General features: G+C 44.5%; 1 protein-coding gene across 2 annotated transcripts in view; it reads left to right on the top strand.

The window, feature by feature from the left end:
- LOC136878965 (putative fatty acyl-CoA reductase CG5065) overlaps window positions 1-23,246 on the top strand; it is a 129,430-nt gene that overhangs the window by 96,198 nt on the left and 9,986 nt on the right. For both annotated transcript variants that reach the window (XM_067152612.2, XM_068228891.1), the window contains exon 8: window positions 22,033-22,287. In XM_067152612.2, coding sequence (XP_067008713.2) covers window positions 22,033-22,287 — 255 coding nt within the window. The remainder of the gene's footprint in view (window positions 1-22,032; window positions 22,288-23,246) is intronic.

Below are 23,246 nucleotides of genomic sequence, written 5' to 3'. Positions count from 1 at the left end.
TCGTCATAGGAAAGTTCATATGATACAGATGTTGATTCCCATAGTGAACATGAAATATTTGTCTTGAATGAGTAAATTTATAATACCAATATAATGGTCCGTTATTGGACATTATAAATTTTCCAGCTTACTCATTCTTAGTTGCCTGCGTTTCGCCCCTATGTGCTAAGTTAGGCTCATCAGTTGGTACTTAGCACACCCACCAAGACGCAAGGCTAGTGGATACCATGGAGGCATCATCATCATCATCAAAAAGTTCTTTCATTCCCACCTAGAAGTGAGGTGGGTGGGCCACAGCTAAACTAGTAGCTCTTAGACCGTATGAATTTGTTTTATAATCGTGAAAATGAATTTCTTAATAGTGGTATGTGTCATACATACTTATAGGAATGGGGAGGAAGTGGGGTTGGCGCAGAGGTAACCGAGACCACCCAAGTCGGGCCCCATAGCAGGGCCGCACCACACCTGCCCGCATGAACCCCCGCTATCCCCCGTTTATTGAGGAAAACATATATACAGTAATACAAATGACATCAAATAGTACAAGACAGTATGTTTGGATTTGCTTGAGGTAAATGTCCAAAACGCTGGTAGATATGGAATAGAAAACATTAAATCAACACTAGTAGCACAACGATAAGAACGCGCACACGAGCTTGTGGGCAACAAACTAAAATGTTCTTGTGCCAAGTCCTTAGGCACTATAATAACGTAACAAAAACATACAGGTTGGAGAAGTAAACCACTGTCTGAACTGAACAACTGACAGAAGGATAGGTATAAACTATAGCAAGTAATAATAATAATAAGAAGAATACAATGAGTAAGTCCAAAGAACAAAAAACAGCAAAGTGGAATGAAAAAGTTACCAGTGACTGACAAAAATGCAGAGGATGACGTAAGGGAAAGTAAGAGGTGAAATGACATATGAGCATGCGCAACAGCATGAGTAATGGATGTGAAAGTGATGGCACACTAGCACCTTAGAACACTCAGTTAACAGCTGGAGACAGTGCACCACTGCAGCCAGGAACATCGTAAACAATGAATAAATGTACTTGACACGCGCAGGAGGAGGGCAGTGGCGATTGAAGGGGAAGCTACGTAATAGGAGGGGGAATGAGGTAATATATTCCAGAGATGCGATTGTTAGTGAAAATGTAAGTAGCAAGAGGAGAAAGGGCTAGGGCTTCTAAGAGAGAGGAATTATGTGTGGAATGAGCAGTTTTAAGATATTTAAGACGGAGGTCGTGAAGATGTGTTAAAATAGTAGAAAAAGAATAGAGATGAAGAAAGTCGACAGACGGGGTATCGAAGGGGAGGCGGTAGGCAATACGTAAAGCATGTCTATCCAGTTTAAGTAATTGTATGTAGAGTTTGCTGTCAGCTGGAAGCCAGGTCAATGAACCATATGTGACGATCGGACGGATGAAAGATTTATAAACTTGGAGTACTTGGGGCGGTCGGAGACCCCAAGTACAGCCAGTTAGAAGACGTAGGGCATGGAAACGATGGAGGGAACGTTTATATACATGATTAATATTGTGATTCCATTTAAGATTGTTTCGAAATTTAATGCCAAGGTAGGTTAGTAAGTTAGTCTCTGTTAGTACAGTGTTATACATAGTTATGTGGACACGGTTCCGGGATTTAAAAATTTGGGATTTTTTATGGAAGACAATTAGTTGGGTTTGGGAGGGGTTAACAGAAATATGCCATGAATTGAACCAGGTTTCAAGAGTAGTAAGATAAGTCTGGAGATGTTTTGTTAGTGTTTTAATAGTAGGAGTGAGAGCTAGGATGGCAAGGTCGTCGGCGTACTGATAAAGACGGAGGGGAGGGTCAGGGTGAGGAATATCATGCATATATAAAATGTAAAGAAGGGGAAGGAGTGGCGATCCTTGGGCTACGCCAGCAGTTAGAGGGAAGGGATAGGAGAGTGTTCCATGAATGTTAATTTGTGCCGTGTGAAATTTGAGATAGTTATATATTAAACGTATGAGGGTGAGAGGGAGTGGGAGATGGCGAAGTTTAAAGAGCAGGTCCAGATGCCAGACCGAGTCAAAGGGTCGGTTGACATCCAAGGCATACTAAGGCAGTGGTTTTGCAAGGACGGAGGTATGAATGGAGAGAAGCAGAGATATGAAAGAGATGATCGTGAGTGGAATGATGGGGGCGGAAGCCAGCTTGAGAGGAGGGGAGGAGACCTAAAGAATCAAGATAAGAAGTAATTCTTCTACTTAAAATTCCTTCTAGAATTTTACTAAGTACTGGGAGTAAGGAAATGGGGCGGTAGGAATGAATATCAGAGGGAGGTTTATGGGGTTTGAGAAAAAGAAGAGGAGTGGCCTTACCCCAATGAGCGGGGTAAGTGCCAGTGTAGAGAATAATGTATAAATAGTGCTAAAGAGGTCAATAAGAATAGGAGGGGCTTCTTGGATATGACAATAGGAAATGTGGTCGGAGCCAGAGGAGGTATTTTTCCTGTGTTTCAAAAAATTAATGATATCGGTAGGGGTGATAGGAGCATTTAAGGGGTGAGTATAATCAACTTGGGGAAAATCTAGAAAGGAGGTTTGAAGTTCAGGGAGGTCAGGATGAGAGAATTGATTAACAAGATGTTCGTCAGGATGAATGAAGGCGGGATTCGAAGAAGGAGAAAAGACTGTCCGATAGTAGTCCGCAAAAACGTCAGCTTTGTCCTTGTCGGTGCGGGGATGTGTAGAAGAGTGTAGTATGAGGTATGTAGGAAGAGATTTATTGGTTTTAGTTAGCTGGCGAAAAGTAGTCCAGAATTTTCGAGGTCATGATAGTCAGCTAAGTCGTTACATTTATCGGTCCAAAGTTTACGTTTAATAGCCTTCATATAAGAACGGGCATGACGTAGTGTGCGTCTTTGTTGTTGTAATGTAGTCAAGTCTTTGGTACGGACATATGAGTTGTAATATTCACGAGCAAGTTTAAGTAGATGTAATGCCTTGGGTGGGATGGGAGGTTTAGAAGGGTGGTAAGAGTGACGGGGAATATGGAGATTATCGGAAACTATAATAGCTCGTTCTATGGTATCAATGAGAGAGTGGAAGGGCTGGAATTGAGGTAGGGGGAGAGGAGCCTTGGAGAAGGTCTGTGATATTAGTTTGGTAATTATTCCAGTTAGTATGGGAGAAGCGGAGGGTGGGGGAAGGGCGGGGAGGGGGGGGGGGAGAGATGAGAACGAGGAATAATTCCAGGAATGGTAAGGAGTGCAGGAGCATGATCACTGCGAAGAGGGATGAGCTGTTGTATGGTAGGGGAAGAAGCAAGGGAGGGAGAAAGGAAGAGGACATCAGGGGTGGATTGGTTGGCAGGTAAGGTGTGAAAAGAGAAAGGATAGCGTATGCCCCGGAGATGATTACATAAATCAGTAAATTCACGAGATTGAAGTGGAGTATAAGAGGTTACATTTATATCAGCTAAAATTATATAATCCGTGAAGGTAGAATCAATGTGTTTAATAAAATCAGTAGTGGCTGATAGGCCAGGCGTAAGATAGATAGTAGCAATAGTAATCGATTTCTGAGGGGTAAGTACTTCTTAAATAAGGTATTAGGAAAAGTTATGGGGAAAATTAAAATAATGCTGAATGACTGTATATGTTCGTCTGATGCCTATGGCGACACCAGCGCGACCTTGACCAGGACGGTCAGCGCGGTAGATGACAAATGGAGCGATTTGCGGGTTAAATGTAGGCGTCAGAAAAGTTTCGTTAAGTACAAAGACATCCGGGGCATACAAGGAGAGGGACGTGTCCAGGAGCGGGAGGTTGGTTCGAACTGATCTTATGTTCACATAATATACCTTGAACTTAACGCATAAAATGCACAGTACTTAGGGGAAAGAATGTGAAATGCATTCTATTCGCCGAGTACGCCACATCAACGTGAGTATTAAGTACCAACCGTGCCGCTAACTGGATCTGGGAAAGGATGTGGAGGCGGTGGTGGGAAAGGACGTTCTGTAACACCATCGTTACAAAACGAATGATGTTCTCAGAACTCGGGGCTAGGAGAGAGGAAGATTGAGCAAGGGTAGGCAGGTCTTGTGATTGAACGGGAACTGCGGTTTCAGGCTTAGTAGGTTCGGGGAGAGGTTTGGTCTTACATTTGTAACTGAACGAGGGATGGTTAAGAGTACAGTTTACACACTTGGGGGCAGCTTTGTTCGGACACACTTGAATAGGATGTTCCTGACTAGAGCAAATTGTACATACCTCCGGTTGAATGCAGGCAACAGGATAGCTCCACCCTGTGGCGCCGGACGTAGATCATCGCGCCGTCCCGCAACAACGCGTCCAGCCTTCCAGTTGGAGATGGGCGGCCACTTCATCATATATGTAGTCCCTGTCTACCCCATAAGCCACCACAGACAAGATGGGAGTTGTGCGGGCGGGGGGTTCAGGTCGGCTCGCAGGTCGTTGCGTGGACATGTTGGTAGCCCTGGCGTGATGTCCCAGTTAATGTGCTCCTATTCTATTAGTGAAATGGGAGAAATGTGGCTTGCAGGTTTTGACTGTAAAGCCTCCATCATGGGCACGCTGAATTTCTAACTTATAGTCTACAAAGTTCGGCGTGAAGCGAGTCAATAGCTGGTAGATCTTCTTGACATTAGCAAGGGCTGGATCGACGTGTTGAATCTTAATGAGATAAAATGGCGGCTGAATCGTGGCCTGATGTGACATGTTGGTGGCACTCATGTTGCGTATATTTGGTGGAAGAGCTGGATTTAAGGCAGCCTGGGTGCAGCTCCATACATTGGCAGGCATGTATGGAGTAGACTGCGAAAGCCGGTAGTTGGTCGGGGAAATCGGTGGTAGTGGATTTATGTCCAGCTGAGGGTCGAGAGTGACCCCTTCAGCTGAACCTCAGACAGAAGGTGGTGATGAGTAGCTCGAGCTGGGAGAAGCAACAGATTGAAGGTCCGAAACTTGGCAAATCTTCTTTCACCCACAGTCTTCATCTGAGGTGTCTGAGTCCGTCAGACGCCGAGGTTGCTTCATCTGGGTGAAGTCCATTTCAGGCGTTCAAGGTCGTTCTGCCAAGTTCGTTGGTGGAGGTGAACTCATGGCATCGTAGCTTCCTTCTGTTATGGAAAGTCTAGTAGGGTCGTCGTCGGCGATAGTGACTGGGTTGATCATGAGCCGAAAACTGAGAGTGCCGTGGATTTTTTTTTTATATCGTGGGGGGGCCCCCGAAGCCCGCTCCCCCCACGTGACCATCGACTCAATCTACATGGCCTCCGACATGCTATTATTTCTAAGAAGAAGAAGAGATAGCAGGGAGGAGTGGGAGGTGATACAAGGAGTATCTGCCGGTTTCCGAGTCAGACTCGCTACCACGGCAAGAGTTTGTGTTAGGTATATGGTGTTGAAGTATGGTATTGAAGGGCCAGGGAAAAACCACATAGGCAGAAAGAAGAAAGAGCCTACATGTAAAACCTGACATCTTGTGATAGCACATGCAAGGATGTGGGCTGGATAAAGTCCAGATGTTGTGTTAGTTAGGAATAGGTGTCATGCAATCATAACCATTTCCTTGCAATTTCTGTTATTATGGGGATCAGTCCTTCTTGTCACTGCCGGGTCGGCTCGGGTCTGCTAGCGTCTGGGCTTTGGGCCACAGGTTCGTCCCATTGTCCAGCAGCCAGCAGTCCCTGGTGCCAAGTCTCCTTTTGGAGAGGGGGGAATTACAGCCAAGCCTTGGATGCAAGGGGCTATCTTCTTCCTCCTGTCGATGTCCCTCTATGCGGTGTTGTTGGAACACACTTGTCACTGCAGATCTAAAACTAAGGTTATTAATAACATATGTATATACAAGTTCTCATTGGAGTGCCGGCTGTTTGCCTGCTCTTGTGTCCAGCGTTCAACCTAGATAGGAGTGAGATAACTTATTAAACAGATAGATATTAGTGCTGTTTATAGGGCGCGGGCTGGTGTTCCGCTCCCATGTCTCTGTCGGGAGGCGGGAGTGGATTGATACGTCTTTGGCCATCTGGCTGCGTTGCCGTCGTCTTCTTAGGTTGTACTTTTTGTCAATCTTCCTCGCCTGGTCCCTGTGTCTAGGACAACTGAAACATATTTACATATTTACATAGGTGTCTGCAGTGTGTGGGTTTATGTGGTATATAGGTGTCAGCTTGGCGGGAGGGGGTTGGCTATCGGCCCCTCGCCCACCCAACCCTGTGGCTGAACAGAATGTGCTTCGGTGTAGGATATTTTTTGTACAGATCGACGTCGTAGCGTCCGATCCCGCTTATTAACGGGTTGATCTTATTACTCCATGACTTTCTGTACATGTTTAGTGTCTGTTTACATATTTGGTGCCTTATTGAGCTGACTTTTACAATACTGCTTAGTTGGCGTATTGGCGTGTCGTAAGGGAGTCTGGTCGCTGCTCGTAGGCATTTATTTTGTATTAATTCCAGCTTATCCAGGTTCGTCATTGCAGTGAACCCCCACGCTGGGGCTGCGTACATGATTATTGGTCTGATTAGGGCCTTATACATGTTTATGGCTACTTCCGTGTTAATACTGGACTTTTTGTTCAGTATAGGATATAGCTGGCTAAGTCGTATCTGTGCTTTTCTTTGGATATCATTGATGTGGTGTAGCATGGTGAGCTTTCTGTCTAGGACTACTCCTAGGTATTTGACTTTGTCATGCCACACTATATCTTCGTTGAAAAGCTTTAGCGCTTTTATGTTGACTGGCCTCCGTGTGAGTCTGTTCTTCTTAGTGAACAGCACTGCTTGGCACTTGTCAACATTGACTTTGATGCACCATTTCGTTAGCCAATGCTCGAGAGTTGTTAGTGCTACTTGTAGCCTCTTTCGAGCGCACGCTAGCTGTGGATGTTGAACTGAGATAGCGGTGTCATCAGCGTAGAGGTGTGTGGTAGTGAGTTCTGTAGTAGGCATGTCGTTTGTATACAGGACAAAGAGGATTGGGCCGATAAGGGACCCTTGGGCTACACCCGCTCTAATCCTGCGTGTACTTGACAGCGTGTTGTGTACGTCTACTTTGAACTCTCGGCCCTCCAGATAAGATTTAATAAGTCTTATATAGCCTGGGTGGAATTCGTGGTCTATTAGTTTCGCTAGTAGGCCTTCGTGCCAGACTTTGTCAAATGCTTTCTGGATATCAAGGAAAACCGTTCCTGTGTCTCTTCGTTTGTTGAGACCTATGGTGGCTTGTTCTATGAATCGAGTGAGCAGTTGTGGGGCAGAATGTGCGTTCCTAAAGCCAAACTGCTCGTTGCGAATTATACCTTTTTCCTTGATATGCCCTATTAACCTTTTCAGTAGTATTTTCTCGTCCAGAAGGCTGATGGGCCTGTAGTTGTTGGGGTCTGACTTGTCTTTGCCTGGTTTTCCAAATACGAGGATCCTAGCCCTTTTCCATTGTTCAGGGTAATATTGGAGTCTGAACATTGCATTGAAGATGCTGGTAAGTTGTATTAGGGCTTTGTGAGTTAATTTCTTAATTATTATATTCTGGATCTCGTCTGGGCCTGGCGCCTTCTTGGAGTTAAGATGACCTATAATCCACTTAATTTCGTGTATATTTGTCCTCTTAACCTCTGGCTTGGGTGCGTTTTCAAGGAATTCTGCTACCTTTGCCTCAGTTTGCCTGATGAAGGCTGGGTCAGATGGTATTTCGTTTGGAGTGAAAGCCGCCTCTATGGAGTCCGCTATGATTTCGGCTTTATCACGGTTCTCGTATACCGGGCCCTTAGGTCCCTTGATGGTAGGGATGTTGTGTGATTCTCGCGTGAAGTGTCTCGCTAAGTTCCACACTGGCCTGGTGTTGGTGTCGAAAAGTTTGAGGTGGTTGTTCCACTTTTCCGACCTGTATTCCAGTAGTTGAGTTTGTATTTCCGTGTTTAGTTCGTTTTTCATCTCGCGGTCTTCATCTCTGTGATGTCGAGCCCAGTTACTCCTGTGGCTGTTGCGCCTGCATATTAACTCTTTTATGTGCGCTGGAATCTCGAAAAGGGGTGATTCTCTGTGTTTGCTTAGCGGTATGCTCGCTGTTGTGGCTGTTTGAATTGCTTCTACGAGGGTTTTGACTGCTTCGTCAATTTGGGCTGTGCTGTCTATTAGCATGCCTTCGCTTCCCTGTAGGATTGTGTCTAGCTTGCGTTCGAATTTGCCCCAGTTGGCTGCTTTATAGTTGAGCCGGCGTCTGGGGTTTTTCTCATATTCCTCTGGGTTCGCATCTAGTGTAAATATCACTGGTTGGTGCCTCGACCCCAGGTCGTTCACTACCTTTATGCTGTGCCTTTGAGGAATATGTCGCAATAGGGCTATGTCAAGTATGTCGGATACGTGATCGTTCGGTGCTAGGAACGTGGGCTCACTGGGGGCTGTTACCACATAGTCCTGGGATAGCATGTGGTTATACAGCCTTGTGCCTGCTGGGTTTGGTTTCAGGCATCCCCAGGTGGCGTGTTTCGAGTTTAAGTCTCCTCCTAGCACTGTGTTTCGATTTAGCCCTAGTACTGTTTCTATGTCCTGAGTGTTTAGGCTTGTCGGTCTGGAGTATGCTGCTATGACATTTATAAGTGTTCCCTGCACTGGTAGGGCTATTCCGCATGCCTCCAGCGTGACCAGCTCTGGTATGTCTACCTCCATGTGCTTGATGTCCTTCCTTACCAGGACTGCCACTCCTCCAACTTTGTTAACCTTATCGCTTCTGTGCATTTTGTAGCCTCTTATAGTGAACTTCCTCCCCGGAGGGAGGAAGGTCTCTGTTAGGAGAGCTACGTGTATTGTGTTCGCGGGTAGGAAGGCTTCGAGTTCATATTTCCTAGACCTGACGCCCTGGCAGTTCCATATTAGAACTCGAAGCTCCTGCGTGTTATTGTTATTATTATTATTATTATTATTATTATTATTATTATTATTATTATTATTATTATTATTATTATTATTATTATTATTATTATTATTATTATTATTATCTTCGTTGGGTTGTTCAGCCATCCGGGGTTAGGAGTTCGGAGATTGCATTAGCCAGGTCCCTTAGCCAGGGGTAGGGGAGCATGTTGGCCATCATAACCCCAGTGGTTATGGCTACCGAGAGGTTCAGGTTCGGAAAGAAGGTTTTCAGGATTTCTTCTATCCTTTCCCTGAACGCCTTTACTGCCGTGTTCCCCGCTGGCTGTTGTGCCTGTAACTGTGTAGTTGGTGATATTGGTGTGGTGAGAGGGGGGGGGCAAGGGGGGTGGTGGTGCAGATGCCGGCTGACTATCGGCAGGTTCTCTGCGGGGGGTGGAGCTGGCCTGGGGTGGGCCTTCTAGCAGCTCGGGAAGTGCTGGCGTGGACTTAACCTGCCTTTGTTTGTTTACTTGGGACTGGGCCTTCTTGTTGTTGTTGTTTGAGGTCTTAGCTCGGACGGTGGTGGGGGCTGGTTGGGCTGAGGGCCCGTGGTTGTGTTTACCTACCGTCCGTATGGGCTTGAAATTTAAAATGCCTCCGCCTGGTGGGCGCTGGTTGTCTGAAGGACCTTGCTTTTGGCCCTTTGTGCCTGACGGGCCTGCGAGACCTGAAGGGTCCTTTGTACCTGATGGGCCTGGGTTCTTTTTGTGTGAAGCGCCTGTGCCTGAGGGGCCTGCTTGGGCCTTAGGGTTGCCACGCTTATTACCCTTTGGCCCTTTGCTTTGATGAGCGGCTTCGTAGTCCTTGCGGCTAGGACAGTCTTTAAAATTGGCCGTGTGTTTTCCCCCGCAGTTAGCGCACTTAGAGTACGCGGGGTCGTTGCCGTGGGGGCAGTCGCGGGACAAGTGGGAGGCGGCGCATCTGCGGCATCTGGGCTCCAGTCGGCACGCCGCCCCTGGATGGCCATGTCTCTGACACACTCCACATTGGGGGCCAGTGGTTGGGGGGCGGTATGGTTCGACCGACACCAGCATGTTCGCGAGCATCCGCATTTTCCGCAGATTGTCCGCGTCTGGGGTGTCCGCCACGGCAACTAGGAATAGGTTGCCCTTGGCTGGCCTGTTCCCTGCTCGCATCCGCACAACGGAGAATGCGGAGATATCCTGTGCTTTCAATGCAAGCTGGATTTCGTCCGCATTACTTCCGTTAACGGGGGTCCTCACTACGAACCGCTTCATAGTGCTATTGGGCAATATTCTTACAAAGGTAATATTTAGCTGTTTTAGCACTTCAATAGCGGTTTCATAGCTCTCAAAGCTCGTCATGTGTAGCCGGATCGCTTCATGTGCGTCTACTCTCGGCCTAGAGAAATAATATTTTCTCTCTTCATGCAGCAGCTTTTTGAGGAGCTCCGTTTCGAGTGTCTTTGTGTTTGTAGTGTAGACCGTAAGGGGTGGGGGGGTTGACCCCTTATGGGTGATCTGTTTCTTCTGTTGTGGTGGTGGAGGTGGGCTCTGATGAGTCTGCCTCTTGTGTGTTGAGTGCTGGGGTTGGGTTGAGCCGATAGATGTTTCGGTGCTACTATCGACTCGGGTACTTGGCTTATTTCTCCCGCCTGCCTGGGCCTTGCGGCTCAGGGGCTGAGTTATTTTCCCTTTCCCCTTTCCCTTCCCCCTCTTCCTCCCTTTTGCCTCCCTGAAGCCGTCACCCTGGTTTCCCGGCTGGGTGGCTGGGACCTCGGGTTCGGTCACCCCATGCTGGCTGAGTCTCTCTCCCTCGGAGTTCTCAGATTCAGCCTCCCAGGATGCGCCTGAAAGGTCGATCACCAGTGGGGCCTCGTCCGAGTCCGAGTTTTCCGCTCGCCCGGGTGGGGGTTGGACTTTAGTTGGTGCCATCCGCCAAGTCCGTCTGTCCCTCTTATTCCTTCCCTTGTGCGCTGTTGTCTTCGCGCTCGGGTTTGCGGAACTGGGTCCCGCTTTCCCGGCGTCCGACGAGCTGACCACTGGGTTGGGTTTGAGGGTTCGGTTCATGTTAGGTTGAGGATTAGCCTCCATTTTATGTTCGTGTTGCTCCACAATCGCTGGCTCAGTGGAGCCATACGATTGTTCCTTCCCATGTTCGAGTTCCGGCACATCGGGGGCTAGCCCCGGTTCCCGGTCGCCCGAGCACAATGTCACGCACTCCAGCTCAGCTTCCAGGCTTCGCCTGCTCTTATTTCGGGGGTCAGCCCTGTGGCTGGCCGGCCGATTGGGGAGTGGCTGCACTGGTATGTGCGTGCTGGCTTGTACTGGCGGGGTGGTGATAGGAGATGTTATGGTGGTGGTAGTATTTGTAGTGGTGGTGCACGCATAGTTGTGCATAGCGTACCCCGTCAGGTAAACTCCAGTTGTCAGGTTTACTTGCTGAGAGTCAGGTGTGCAGTCTGCTCCCAGCTCCTCTAACACTTGTCGTCTCCCGCTCGCGGAGTACGCTAGGCGCTGAGTCACCTCCAGCTCCCGCTCGGCCGGGTCATTGACCCGAGCGAGGGCCGGTAGCGACAAGCTATGCGCGCTTGTAGCATTCCACCCTGCAGACATATTCAATATATTATTACTAAACAATATATTGCCGGTGGGAGTATTTGGTGGGGGGCGGCGCTGTGATAACTGCGCTTTGCCCTCCGCTGATGTAGTGACGGCCATAGAGTGGTCAGAGTGCCGTGATAACGACAGCTCCTCACTTTCCGTCATTTCTTGAAGTTCTTGAAGTTCGTAGATGTTTGTCTGAATGGTTCCAGGCTTGCCGACAAATTGCTCTTTACGAAGCGTAACATTGCTCTTTCTGGAAAAACAAGCCTGGTCCCGTGTGTGTAACTGTTGGGACATACGAAAGCGAACTAGTGGACGCGGGATTATCCCTTGTTACGGGGGTCCCTGGGCCACAGAATCCCTATCTAACCCTAGGTACCGAGAGACGGTAACCGGTTGGGACAGGTAGTGTAGTCTCTCGAAGTTCTCGGTGAAAGGAGAGAGAAAGCGCAGCGAGAGGCACGTACGTGCTTCCACTACGGCAGTCAACTCGTCCTTGTGTGAGTGCCGTGGAGCCACTGCATGGGCTACTTGAAGCCACCAGCAGTGCCAATGCACTGTGAGAGACTTTGTCTCTTTTCCAAAATTGATGCCTGCCTGGCCATCAGATGATACAGATGTTGATTCCCATAGGGAACATTAAATATTTGTCCTGAATGAGTAAATTTATAATACCAATATAATGGTCCGTTATTGGACATTATAAATTTTCCAGCTAACTCATTCTTAGTTGCCTGTGTTTCGCCCCTGTGTGCTAAGTTGGGCGCATCAGTTGGTACTTAGCACACCCACCAAGACGCAAGGCTAGTGCATCTTGGTGGGTGTGCTAAGTACCGAGTCCGAGGTTATGCATGACCCTAGGTATTTGAATTGGGTTGCTTTATTAAGATGAACTCCATGCATAGTGATCATGTCATCAATTGTCCATCTCTCTAGGGCAACGGTTAGTGTTGTTAGCTGCCGTCCTCGTATGCCCAGGTTTGATTCCTGGTTCTGCCAGAAATTTAAGAATGGCAGGAGGGCTGGTATGTGGTTGAAATGGTACATGCAGCTCACCCCTATTGGAGGTGTGCCTGAAAAGAGCTGTACCACCTCGGTATGAGGACACAAGTTTGCATGCCATCAGTTTGGTCACCGCAATCAAGATACTCCACCTTCTTCAGATTTAATTTCATCCCAGATTCTTCGAGACACATGTTTCACTTTTATTTTTGCTTTTCGAAGCCCTTGTATGATCAAATGGAAATTCTAAATTCCCATGGAGGGAATTAGATATTTTTCCACCAATAGAGCATATCAAAAATCAGATCAAAAATTAGATGTATGGCTTTTCAGGCATTTTCTCTAATAACCAGCATTTCGTCTTAGGTCTGACACTAGACTCGTCAGAGTGGGATGTGTCAGACCCTACCCACTGATGCTGGGGTGTATGCAGGTGAACTTATCAGAAACCTATTTATGAGGCACAGTCTGATAACTGCATACGGGAGATAAAACTCCACAATGGAATGAATGCCCGCCTAGCAATTCCAAATGGAAATTCTAAATTCCCATGGAGGGAATTAGATATTTTCCACCAATAGAACATATAAAAAATCAGATCAAAAATTAGATGTATGGCTTTTCAGGCGTTTGCTCTATTAACCAGCATTTCGTCTTAGGTCTGACACTAGACTCGTCAGAGTGGGATGTGTCAGACCCTACCCAGTGATGCTGGGGTGTATGCAGGTGAACTTATCAGAAGCCTATTTATGAGGCACAGTCTGATAACTGCATACGGGAGATAAAACTCCACAATCAGCATATAATAACATCCGCAGGTGCCTCGTCTGGATGTCATTTATGATTGTGTTCACGTAGAGTATGAAAAGCAATGGGGGGCAAGGCTGCTCTTTGATGAAAACTAGTCTCTGTGCATTCACTACTTTTAACACCCGTCTAGAGCTCAGAACTGCACCTGGGCCAGTAAACATCACAAATGGATGCAGTTATATAGAAATAATAAAATGTGGTCTTTTTCAGGTATATTCTGTTACTAATTAAACACTTTCTTTTTCAGATATTTTCTAGTTTTATTGATCTTGTATTAGTTTTGACAGACTGGAAAACTTCAAAATTAAGTAAGAAGTAAAATATATTTAACAAATATACCATATTTTCTCACGTGATTAACACACTTTTTTTTTTTGACGAAAAATATAGGCAAAAACTTTGGATGCATAAATTGTTCAAGGAATTCAGATATTAAAAAAATTATTTACAATTCATTAAAATTTAAAAGGTACATCAAATATAATATACACACAATTGGTTCAACTCATTTTTGGATATCGTCATTTGGAGTGAGATTTTTTCTGAAAAGTCAAAAAGGGTGCATCAGGTAAACTGGACATGTGGGTTTGAAGTACCAGCACTGTAAAATGTTCTTCCCATACGAGCTCATAATATGACCTGAAATGAAATAAACATGAACTAATAAAAGTGCAATTCATGTAAGTACATGACATACTGGCAAGAAAGAAAACTGTCTGACACAAGAAAGGCCAGGCATCGAATGAGGGGCCCTGTTAGATTTACCCAAACCGTTCATATCCAACTTGTACGAGTGACGTGTCCATCCACTTTCATTTCTTAGATACGAACACGGATCTCTTGCGGAGATTTACGTTATGCATTGTTTTTCGTTTTAGAACAACGTAAGGTGGAAGCTTTCTGCCATCACCTGTTACAGCAAGTATTGCAATACATCATTGTTTTTCACTTCCGGTAGTGCGTACGATAACACTCGATGTGACATTCTTATCGATTGTTCAACTTGATGGCATATGGAAACTGATTGGTGTCTGACCTGAGGTTCCTATTGAGGAGAGCAAATATTCCTTCACTTTATGCTTCTCAATGACAAAGCGATGAAAATCAATTAAATTTGGTTGAAATCATTCAGCATATTTTATCATAATGTTGTTCATTGTCGAAGAGAAAGTCCATTTCTCTTCATAAAATTAATCATCCAGCCTCGGCGGCTAACCTTCAAATCTGAGACAGCAGCTATTTCTCATCTTGTAAAATACAGCATTTCATGGGAAACGGCATATCCAATGTTGCGTGACAAAATCATATATTTAAGCAGATCCTGCTCCGTTTTCAGAAACTTGCTGCCTTTTGGTCCACAAAATACTTTGCGAGACTTTTTGGTTGCTTGAAGTGCACTTCTTTGTTACTGCAGCAGTGCACATTACATTTGGACACTGAATACTTGTGAAGCGCTGCCCTACTCCCATATGTTTCGGCGTAACTGATCATCGCGAGTTTATATGATGCAGTATTACTTGAAATCTTGCTTACTGTGGACTAACAAACAATTTTTAGATCACAGAAAACACATGTCCCATACCCGAAACACTTGTAAAATACGTTTGTGCCGGACTGGAATAGAGCATTATTTATTTTTGTCAGAGGTACCAGTTTATACAAGAAAGAGATACTAATTATATGTACTGAATATGAAAAATATACATGAACAAATTAATCATATATACAGTAGTTATATATGGAGCAATTGAAAAATTTGCATGTGAAGTATAACACGTGGAAGAACATGCATAAAAATAAAAAAGGAGAAATCAAATATAACATGAAAATATCTACACTCTATATACAATATTTACACAAGTTGTGACTAGTATTTGGCACATCGATGGCATTGTTTCCAGCCAGTGCCAGTTCCAACCCTGTACGTGAACGTGGGCATAGACGACAGTCCAAGAGATGCCTAGAAGTCTGTTCCTCTCTACACTACATTCACACAATGAGTCCCCACCATGCACGATGCCCCATTTCAAAAGATTGTCCTTAGATGATCATGCAATGCCGGTGCGCAGTCTGTTTAAGGACTTCCATATACACCATCCCCCTTCATGACCAGGTGGCAACTTTTCTTCAGTTTCACCACATTCCGAATGATCTGGGTACCTTTGTTTCCATAGTTTAACCCTGGCCTTTTTTTGAGACAAGAATCAAGTGGAGCAGAAGACTGTAAAAAACTCTTCCTGGACTTCAGTCGAGCTGGTGGTGGCTGATGTTCATGAAGAGGATGGGCTGGGATGCTGCAAGCCTTATGTTTCTCGATATTAGCGGCCACCTCACGTTGAATATCAGGTGGAGCTATACCTGTAAGTGAATACAACTTCTGTGTGGGTGTTGGTTTTAAACAACCTTTGATTAGCCTGCAGGTTTCATTCAAGACAAAGTCAACTCTCTTTGCGTGCGTTGATTTGTACCACACGAGACTAGCATATTTAGTAGCAGAGTGGCAGAGTGCTAGGGCAGTTGTCCTTACTGTCTGGGGATGGGCACCCCATCCAGAACCAGTTACCTTACACAATAGACAGTTTTGTGATGAAACTTTTGCCTTGAGTTTGGTGCAGTGTGTGGTGTAACGTCAGCGAACGATCCAGGGTAACACCGAGGTAAACCGGAGCATTGCTGTGTTCCAGCTCCATTCCTTTCCAATTCACATGCAGCTTCCGTGGGGCTTCTTTGTTCTTTAAATGAAAGGTGCACACATTAGTTGTCAATGGGTTTGGTTTGAGGTGATTTTCTGCATAATAATCTGAGAGCATCTTCAAAGCAACAGTAAGGTTTTGTTCCACTAGCTCGAAGTTTTTACTCCGAGTTGTCAGGGCCTGGTCATCTCTGTATAGGAAGCTCCTTGTGTGAGGTGGAAGAGGTTGGTCGTTTGTATATATGTTAAATAGCATTGGTGCTAGGACACTGCCTTGTGGGAGACCGTTCTTCTGTATTCTCCATCTACTCCGCTGTCCTTGGAATTCAACAAAGAAACGTTGGTTCTGCAACAGTGTGTCATTAATCATTGTGAACCCTAAATCTGTAGTAAGATGGTAAAACTTCTTAGAACTATCTGATGTTTTACAGTGTCATGCTGAAGAGAGATCAACAAAAGCCACTCCAGTCATATCACCACACTGAAATCTGGCTTCTATGTGCTGTGTCAGATTAAGGATCTGTGTACAGCAGTTCCTTCCTGGTCTAAACCCAGCCTGCTCTGGGAGTGATATTGGTCTGAAATTCTTTGAATCCGTAGGCTGCTTACCAGGTTTAGTCTTCCTCCAGATTTTAGGGATTTGACATCGTTCCACACAATTATTGAAAAGCTGTAGGATCCATTGGTTGGTAGCATTTCCAAAGTGTTGAATCTGCTCCATACGCATGTCATCTAGACCGGCTGCCTTGCCAGTTTTGCTCATTTTTATGTCATTTTCCAGCTCGTTCATGGCGAAGGGATTGGACAGACTGGATGTTTCTTTTTCGATATTTCGTTGAAGTTTTGGTGGTCTTTTTTGGTTATCTGTGTGCCATTTATTAAGAGTTGATGAGCAATCCGATTAGGTTAATGTTGCTATGTAGAGGACTTTTTGTGGGGTCATTGTTTAGACGTCTAAGTAGCTTTCAAACTTCTCTGCTGTTTTTTCCATATCTAGTTCTTCTATCAACTTAACCCAATGTTCTCTCCTTATTTCACCCATGGACTGGATTAGTTGTTGATCAGCCTGAATAAGTGTCCTCACTGAAGGGATTTCCTTTATAGAGCAGTAGATATTCATTTAATTTATCTACTGAACTGGCATCTAGCCCTGTATGTACTGAGACCTACAGCCTCTTGAGATTGACTTGCAACAGCATTCTTGCACAGCATCGATGAACACGCCATGTACCTTTGGAACAGGTTTGATGTCTGCTACCATTTTATCCAAGTGCTTTGTGTACTTCAACTAGTCAGCCTTCTGAATGGCACAGATTGTGGATGAACTGCTGAGAAAACTTGGCACATAATGGGTCTGTACTGTGTGTTGGGTATAGGTTCACAGACAAACTTTACATACTGCTGTGATATAGCATTGCTGACAAAAATGAGATCTGGGTTGTATCCATGTCTCTACCCACAGCTGTTGAAAAAAGCAGGAAGGTTACTGTCGTGTGGTAAGGACAGTTGACTATATTCTGACCACATAGTGACAGCTTCACCGTCTTAATTTTCTTCTCTATATCCCCACAGCCAGCTATGGCTGTTGAAATCTCCTACGATGACATGAACCGTCTCCTCTTGCCCTACAGCGGAATCGGTAAAGTGGAAAGGAGCACTCAGTGGTTTATAGACAGATGTTATGATACAGTTCGATAGCTCCACTGTTAAGATTTCTATGCCATTGTTGTCTGTAGATGAGTTAGATATTATGTTCAGCTCTGGACTTGTGAATATAGCACTACCATAGTTTTCATGCGGTCTCTCGGCTACCAAATGCATTCCTAATACCCTTGGTCGCTACTCTTGTGAGTTTCTTGAACACAGAGAACATCACACTTATGTGTTTGGCAAAGTTGCTGTAATAGGGTTTCTTTGTTTGATGTTATGGCTTCTGTGTTAACTGATACAACTGATGCAACTAGTCACTTCTGCGCTGATTCTCTCACTGAACTAGTGCAGTGGTATTTCCTACCAGCTGATAACAGCACCCTACCCAGTATTTGGAATGCCCGGTTTTGCAATAGGAAGGCTGCTACCTGAGTAGTTGACATTTTTATTTGGACATGCATCTGGAGCTGTGTGATATTTCTTTTCCTCCACTTAGTGCCCAAAAATATGGGATGCATAAATTATGCAATAAAATATGGTACTTGTTCTGTTCATTTACAATTTGTGCCAGTTTTAAATGTGGTTACTAAATTTCTTGGCCACTGCCTCGTAACCTGGGGGCTTTTGCTGAGTCTCATGTAATTTTCACCTAATTGTTCCAGAAACCTAATTTTCAACTTTCCTATATTACCTCACTCTTCTGAGCCTGACAGTATGTGGCTTGCAAGGCTGAGGGAGTTATTCATTTCTACACACTTCATGGCCCTTCCATTCTACACTGACTGACAGTGACAATGCAACACCAAGGAGGAGTGGTTCGAAAGGGATGAAAGTTGGGGAAAAAACAGAGACGGCACGGACGAATAATTGATGTTTATTTCAAACCGATATGCAGGTTACACAATGCGCACGGCATCGACTCAGTAGGATGTAGGACCACCGCGAGCGGTGATGCACGCAGAAACACGTCGAGGTACAGAGTCAATAAGAGTGCGGATGGTGTCCTGAGGGATGGTTCTCCATTCTCTGTCAACCATTTGCCACAGTTGGTCGTCCGTACGAGGCTGGGGCAGAGTTTGCAAACGGCGTCCAATGAGATCCCACACGTGTTCGATTGGTGAGAGATCCGGAGAGTACGCTGGCCACGGAAGCATCTGTACACCTCATAGAGCCTGTTGGGAGATGCGAGCAGTGTGTGGGCGGGCATTATCCTGCTGAAACAGAGCATTGGGCAGCCCCTGAAGGTACGGGAGTGCCACCGGCCGCAGCACATGCTGCACGTAGCGGTGGGCATTTAACGTGCCTTGAATACGCACTAGAGGTGACATGGAATCATACGCAATAGCGCCCCAAACCATGATGCCGCGTTGTCTAGCGGTAGGGCGCTCCACAGTTACTGCCGGATTTGACCTTTCTCCACGCCGACGCCACACTCGTCTGCGGTGACTATCACTGACAGAACAGAAGCGTGACTCATCGGAGAACACGACGTTCCGCCATTCCCTCATCCAAGTCGCTCTAGCCCGGCACCATGCCAGGCGTGCACGTCTATGCTGTGGAGTCAATGGTAGTCTTCTGAGCGGACGCCGCGAGTGCAGGCCTCCTTCAACCAATCGACGGGAAATTGTTCTGGTCGATATTGGAACAGCCAGGGTGTCTTGCACATGCTGAAGAATGGCGGTTGACGTGGCGTGCGGGGCTGCCACCGCTTGGCGGCGGATGCGCCGATCCTCGCGTGCTGACGTCACTCGGGCTGCGCCTGGACCCCTCGCACGTGCCACATGTCCCTGCGCCAACCATCTTCGCCACAGGCGCTGCACCGTGGACACATCCTTATGGGTATCGGCTGCGATTTGACGAAGCGACCAACCTGCCCTTCTCAGCCCGATCACCATACCCCTCATAAAGTCGTCTGTCTGCTGGAAATGCCTCCGTTGACGGCGGCCTGGCATTCTTAGCTATACACGTGTCCTGTGGCACACGACAACACGTTCTACAATGACTGTCGGCTGAGAAATCACGGTACGAAGTGGGCCCTTCGCCAACGCCGTGTCCCATTTATCGTTCGCTACGTGCGCAGCACAGCGGCGCATTTCACATCATGAGCATACCTCAGTGACGTCAGTCTACCCTGCAATTGGCATAAAGTTCTGACCACTCCTTCTTGGTGTTGCATTTGCTCTGTCAGTCAGTGTATTTTGTAGGTAACCTCCCTTCTCTTAAGATTTGAATTGATCCCTTTTAATCTTTATGCCATAATTCAGAGAGGCTGGGTACCTACTACAATTAAATTGTGATACATTTCAATACGGAACATTATGAAATTTTTATCATTAAATGGGTACCTACTGTCAACCAAAATATTGTGTGCACTCCATTTTGGAGGTTGTTTATGAAATAACCAATGAGCCTACAGAAAATCCAATAACACCACCATTTTCCTTGCTTCATTTCAATTTAGGTCGTGTAGGTTTTAAATTTTTCATTTATATTTTTATGTTTTTTATCACAGGTGGAACACAAATGTGCCTGTTTTTAAGCGTTTTTCAACTATGCATTAACTTTAAGACATAAGCTTTGTTCGTGCAGTAAATCTGTGATAGTTTGGGATTTGTACAAGAGTGCATGCGCAGATTAGGAGCAGTTGAAAACGCTTTCAGATTCTTTCCTGCGTGAATGGTCCTGCAGTAGTAAATATTGCTGCTAGATGTCAGCATTACTCCCAATTAATTTATATTTGATTGATTGATTGATTGATTGATTGATTGATTGATTGATTGATTGATTGATTGATTGATTGATTGATTGATTGATTGATTGATTGATTGATTGATTGATTGATTGATTGATTGATTGATTGATTGATTGATTGACAGAATGTAACATTTTATCATAAATATATCACTCATTTGGACTGAAAAGCAGGAATATTTGCACGCAACAGGCAAGGTACAAATAATACATCTTATTTTGAAGTCTATATTGTATCATATCTACGGATTTTTACAGGATAGTATTAATAGCTCAATCATCGTAACGGTTAGTCTTATTAGCTGCCGTCCTGGGCGGCCTGGGTTCGATTCCCGGTACTGCCAGAAATTTAAGAATGGCAGGAGGGCTGGTGTGTTGTTGAAATGGTACATGCAGCTCACCTCCATTGGGGGTGTGCTTGAAAAGAGCTGCGCCTCGTGATGAGGATGAGGACATGAGCGACAATAATACGAAGCAAGGATTAATGAATATTTTTTTACAATATAATTATTTTCATTCTTCGGCTTATCTCTATTTAGATTAATATCATGATATAAATCTAGATTGCCGTGATCAGTTGAAGATTCACTGCAGTCACTCGTAAAACTAATATCTGACACCTGAAAATATACACGTTTTTGTATTCTCAACGATCTGTGATATTCATGATTAGTTACGGCTCTATCAGTAAGCATGGATTGATAGATCATTAAAATGTATTTAGATGATCTAAATACCTAGACTTGCATACATTAACAGTTCACATGAGTTTTTATGTGATATTGTTTTTAATTAGGGATATGTACTAGATGCAAATTAACCATTCATGTATATTCATTAAACAGAATGCGCGATTGCTACATTTAAGAATTTATTTAAGAATACTGACCTCAAGGATTGTTATTTTCAAGAAAAACATGGAAAAAATTATTTATAATTATCTGTGCTTTGTGAACCTTGTATGACGGGGGCTGATGCATATGCCTCATTTAGAAATCTGAAAACAATCCCCAAATTCTTTTGGCTGTTCTCAAACTGTACGAAACTAGAATCCACGCCTGTAAGAACAGCAGACTAGCAGTCAGAATACCAAATTCTCACTGCACGAATGCTTCAAATACAAATTATTATAAAAGTTGTAATCTTGGTTCAATACGGACAAACAATGAAATCTATTCATTTAACTGCTTCAAATACAGTGAAGTACACATGCACATGCACCTGACAGTTTGGGATAGTTTTGTATTGCTGCACAAACAAAACTATTATTTCTTCAAAACCTATCATCCGATCAAATACAAATTTTAACACAATATATATTGGGATGTTTTGTACTTTGTTGGCAAATTTCAGAATTTTATATATCCTACAATAAAAGATGTTATCGATTTTGTTATTAGCAGTGAAACAAATTATATTAAGAGGTCATGTAAAACACCACCACCATCAGTCAGAAGTGACTTTCCTCCATTATTCTTGGCACCTTCTCCAATCCCAGCATACTGTTTGATGATAGTTCCATATAGACCTAGTGCAGATGTGAATATCAAAACCTTGCAACAAGGAAGCATAATATAAAAACATTATTATCAATAAATTTTGTATAAATTCAGTACCATACATGACTGTTGTTCCCTTTTCTTTCAGCTTAGTTAAAGTACAACGTAAATTCTTCAATGCCATCCTCACACTCAAGTTCTTCACCCACAATGAGAGGAATTTCTCAGTCACATCCTTTAATGAATTGGAGAAGAGTTTACATCCTTCAGATGTGGAAGATTTTGAGTTTAAGATTACCAAGATTGATCCTTATGAGTTCTTGCGTAACTCTGCGAAGGGAGTACGAACCTTCCTACTGAAGGAAACTACCACCTTGGAGCAGAATGCAAGGCTTCAGAAAATGTGAGTACTGAGTGCTTTACATGTGTACTTGATATTATTTAATGATACCAGTAAACCATGAGTATAGGTCTGCCAACATAAATTACATTATTTTGAAAGGTGAATCATGTATTTTACCTCTCATACTCGTTCATTGCCAAGTCAAGGAACTCAGCAATATGTCCCTAGAAATATGTTTACAGTAATCTCATAAGAGAACATCGTAAACTGTGCAACATTTTCCATGCCAGCTGCGCTGGCGGAACAGAGTGAATTCAGCTTACGGGATACAAACAGTTCTCTGCATATACAGGGTGCAACAATTTATTTCCATGTTAGTGCTCATTCTCTACAACTGTATGTAGTACATTAATCACTGAAAACACACAGGAACAGAACGTACCAGGATACTGTCTTACTTGCAGCATTCAAAGTGCCCTCCGTTTTTTTTTTTGCGTCGCACCAACACAGATATGTCTTATGGCGACGATGGAATAGGAAAGGTCATGTAAAACACCACCACCATCAGTCAGAAGTGACTTTCCTCCATTATTCTTGGCGGCCGTGGCCTTAATTAAGCTACAGCCCCGGCATTTGCCTGGTGTGAAAATGGGAAACCACGGAAAACCACCTTCAGGGCTCGAACCCACTATCTACCGATTACTGGATACTGGCCGATTGTGCCCTCCATTAGCATTGTTCAATCTGCTGTTGCGTTGACATTAGAGCATCTGGTCATTTTGGGTCTCGTGGGAAACCGAACTTCAACTTATCAACACACATACTGTACATATATCTTGATCATAGACCATTACGCCTTTCAGCGTTCAGTCTGCAAGCCTGTGTGAATTTACTAAATGCTGCTAGAATCCTCTGTTATTATTTTATTTTTTGTTAAGAAAGAAACCACATTTTCCAGTGTCGACTTACTAAATGTAATAAAAACTTCCCAGTCTGTCAGACACACAACAATTTCAAAT

The sequence above is a fragment of the Anabrus simplex genome, chromosome 8 (assembly GCF_040414725.1).
Source record: "Anabrus simplex isolate iqAnaSimp1 chromosome 8, ASM4041472v1, whole genome shotgun sequence".
In the NCBI taxonomy this organism is placed as follows: Eukaryota; Metazoa; Arthropoda; class Insecta; order Orthoptera; family Tettigoniidae; genus Anabrus; species Anabrus simplex.
Note: the sequence above shows the minus strand (reverse complement) of the source record. Positions and strands in the feature narration are given on the sequence as shown.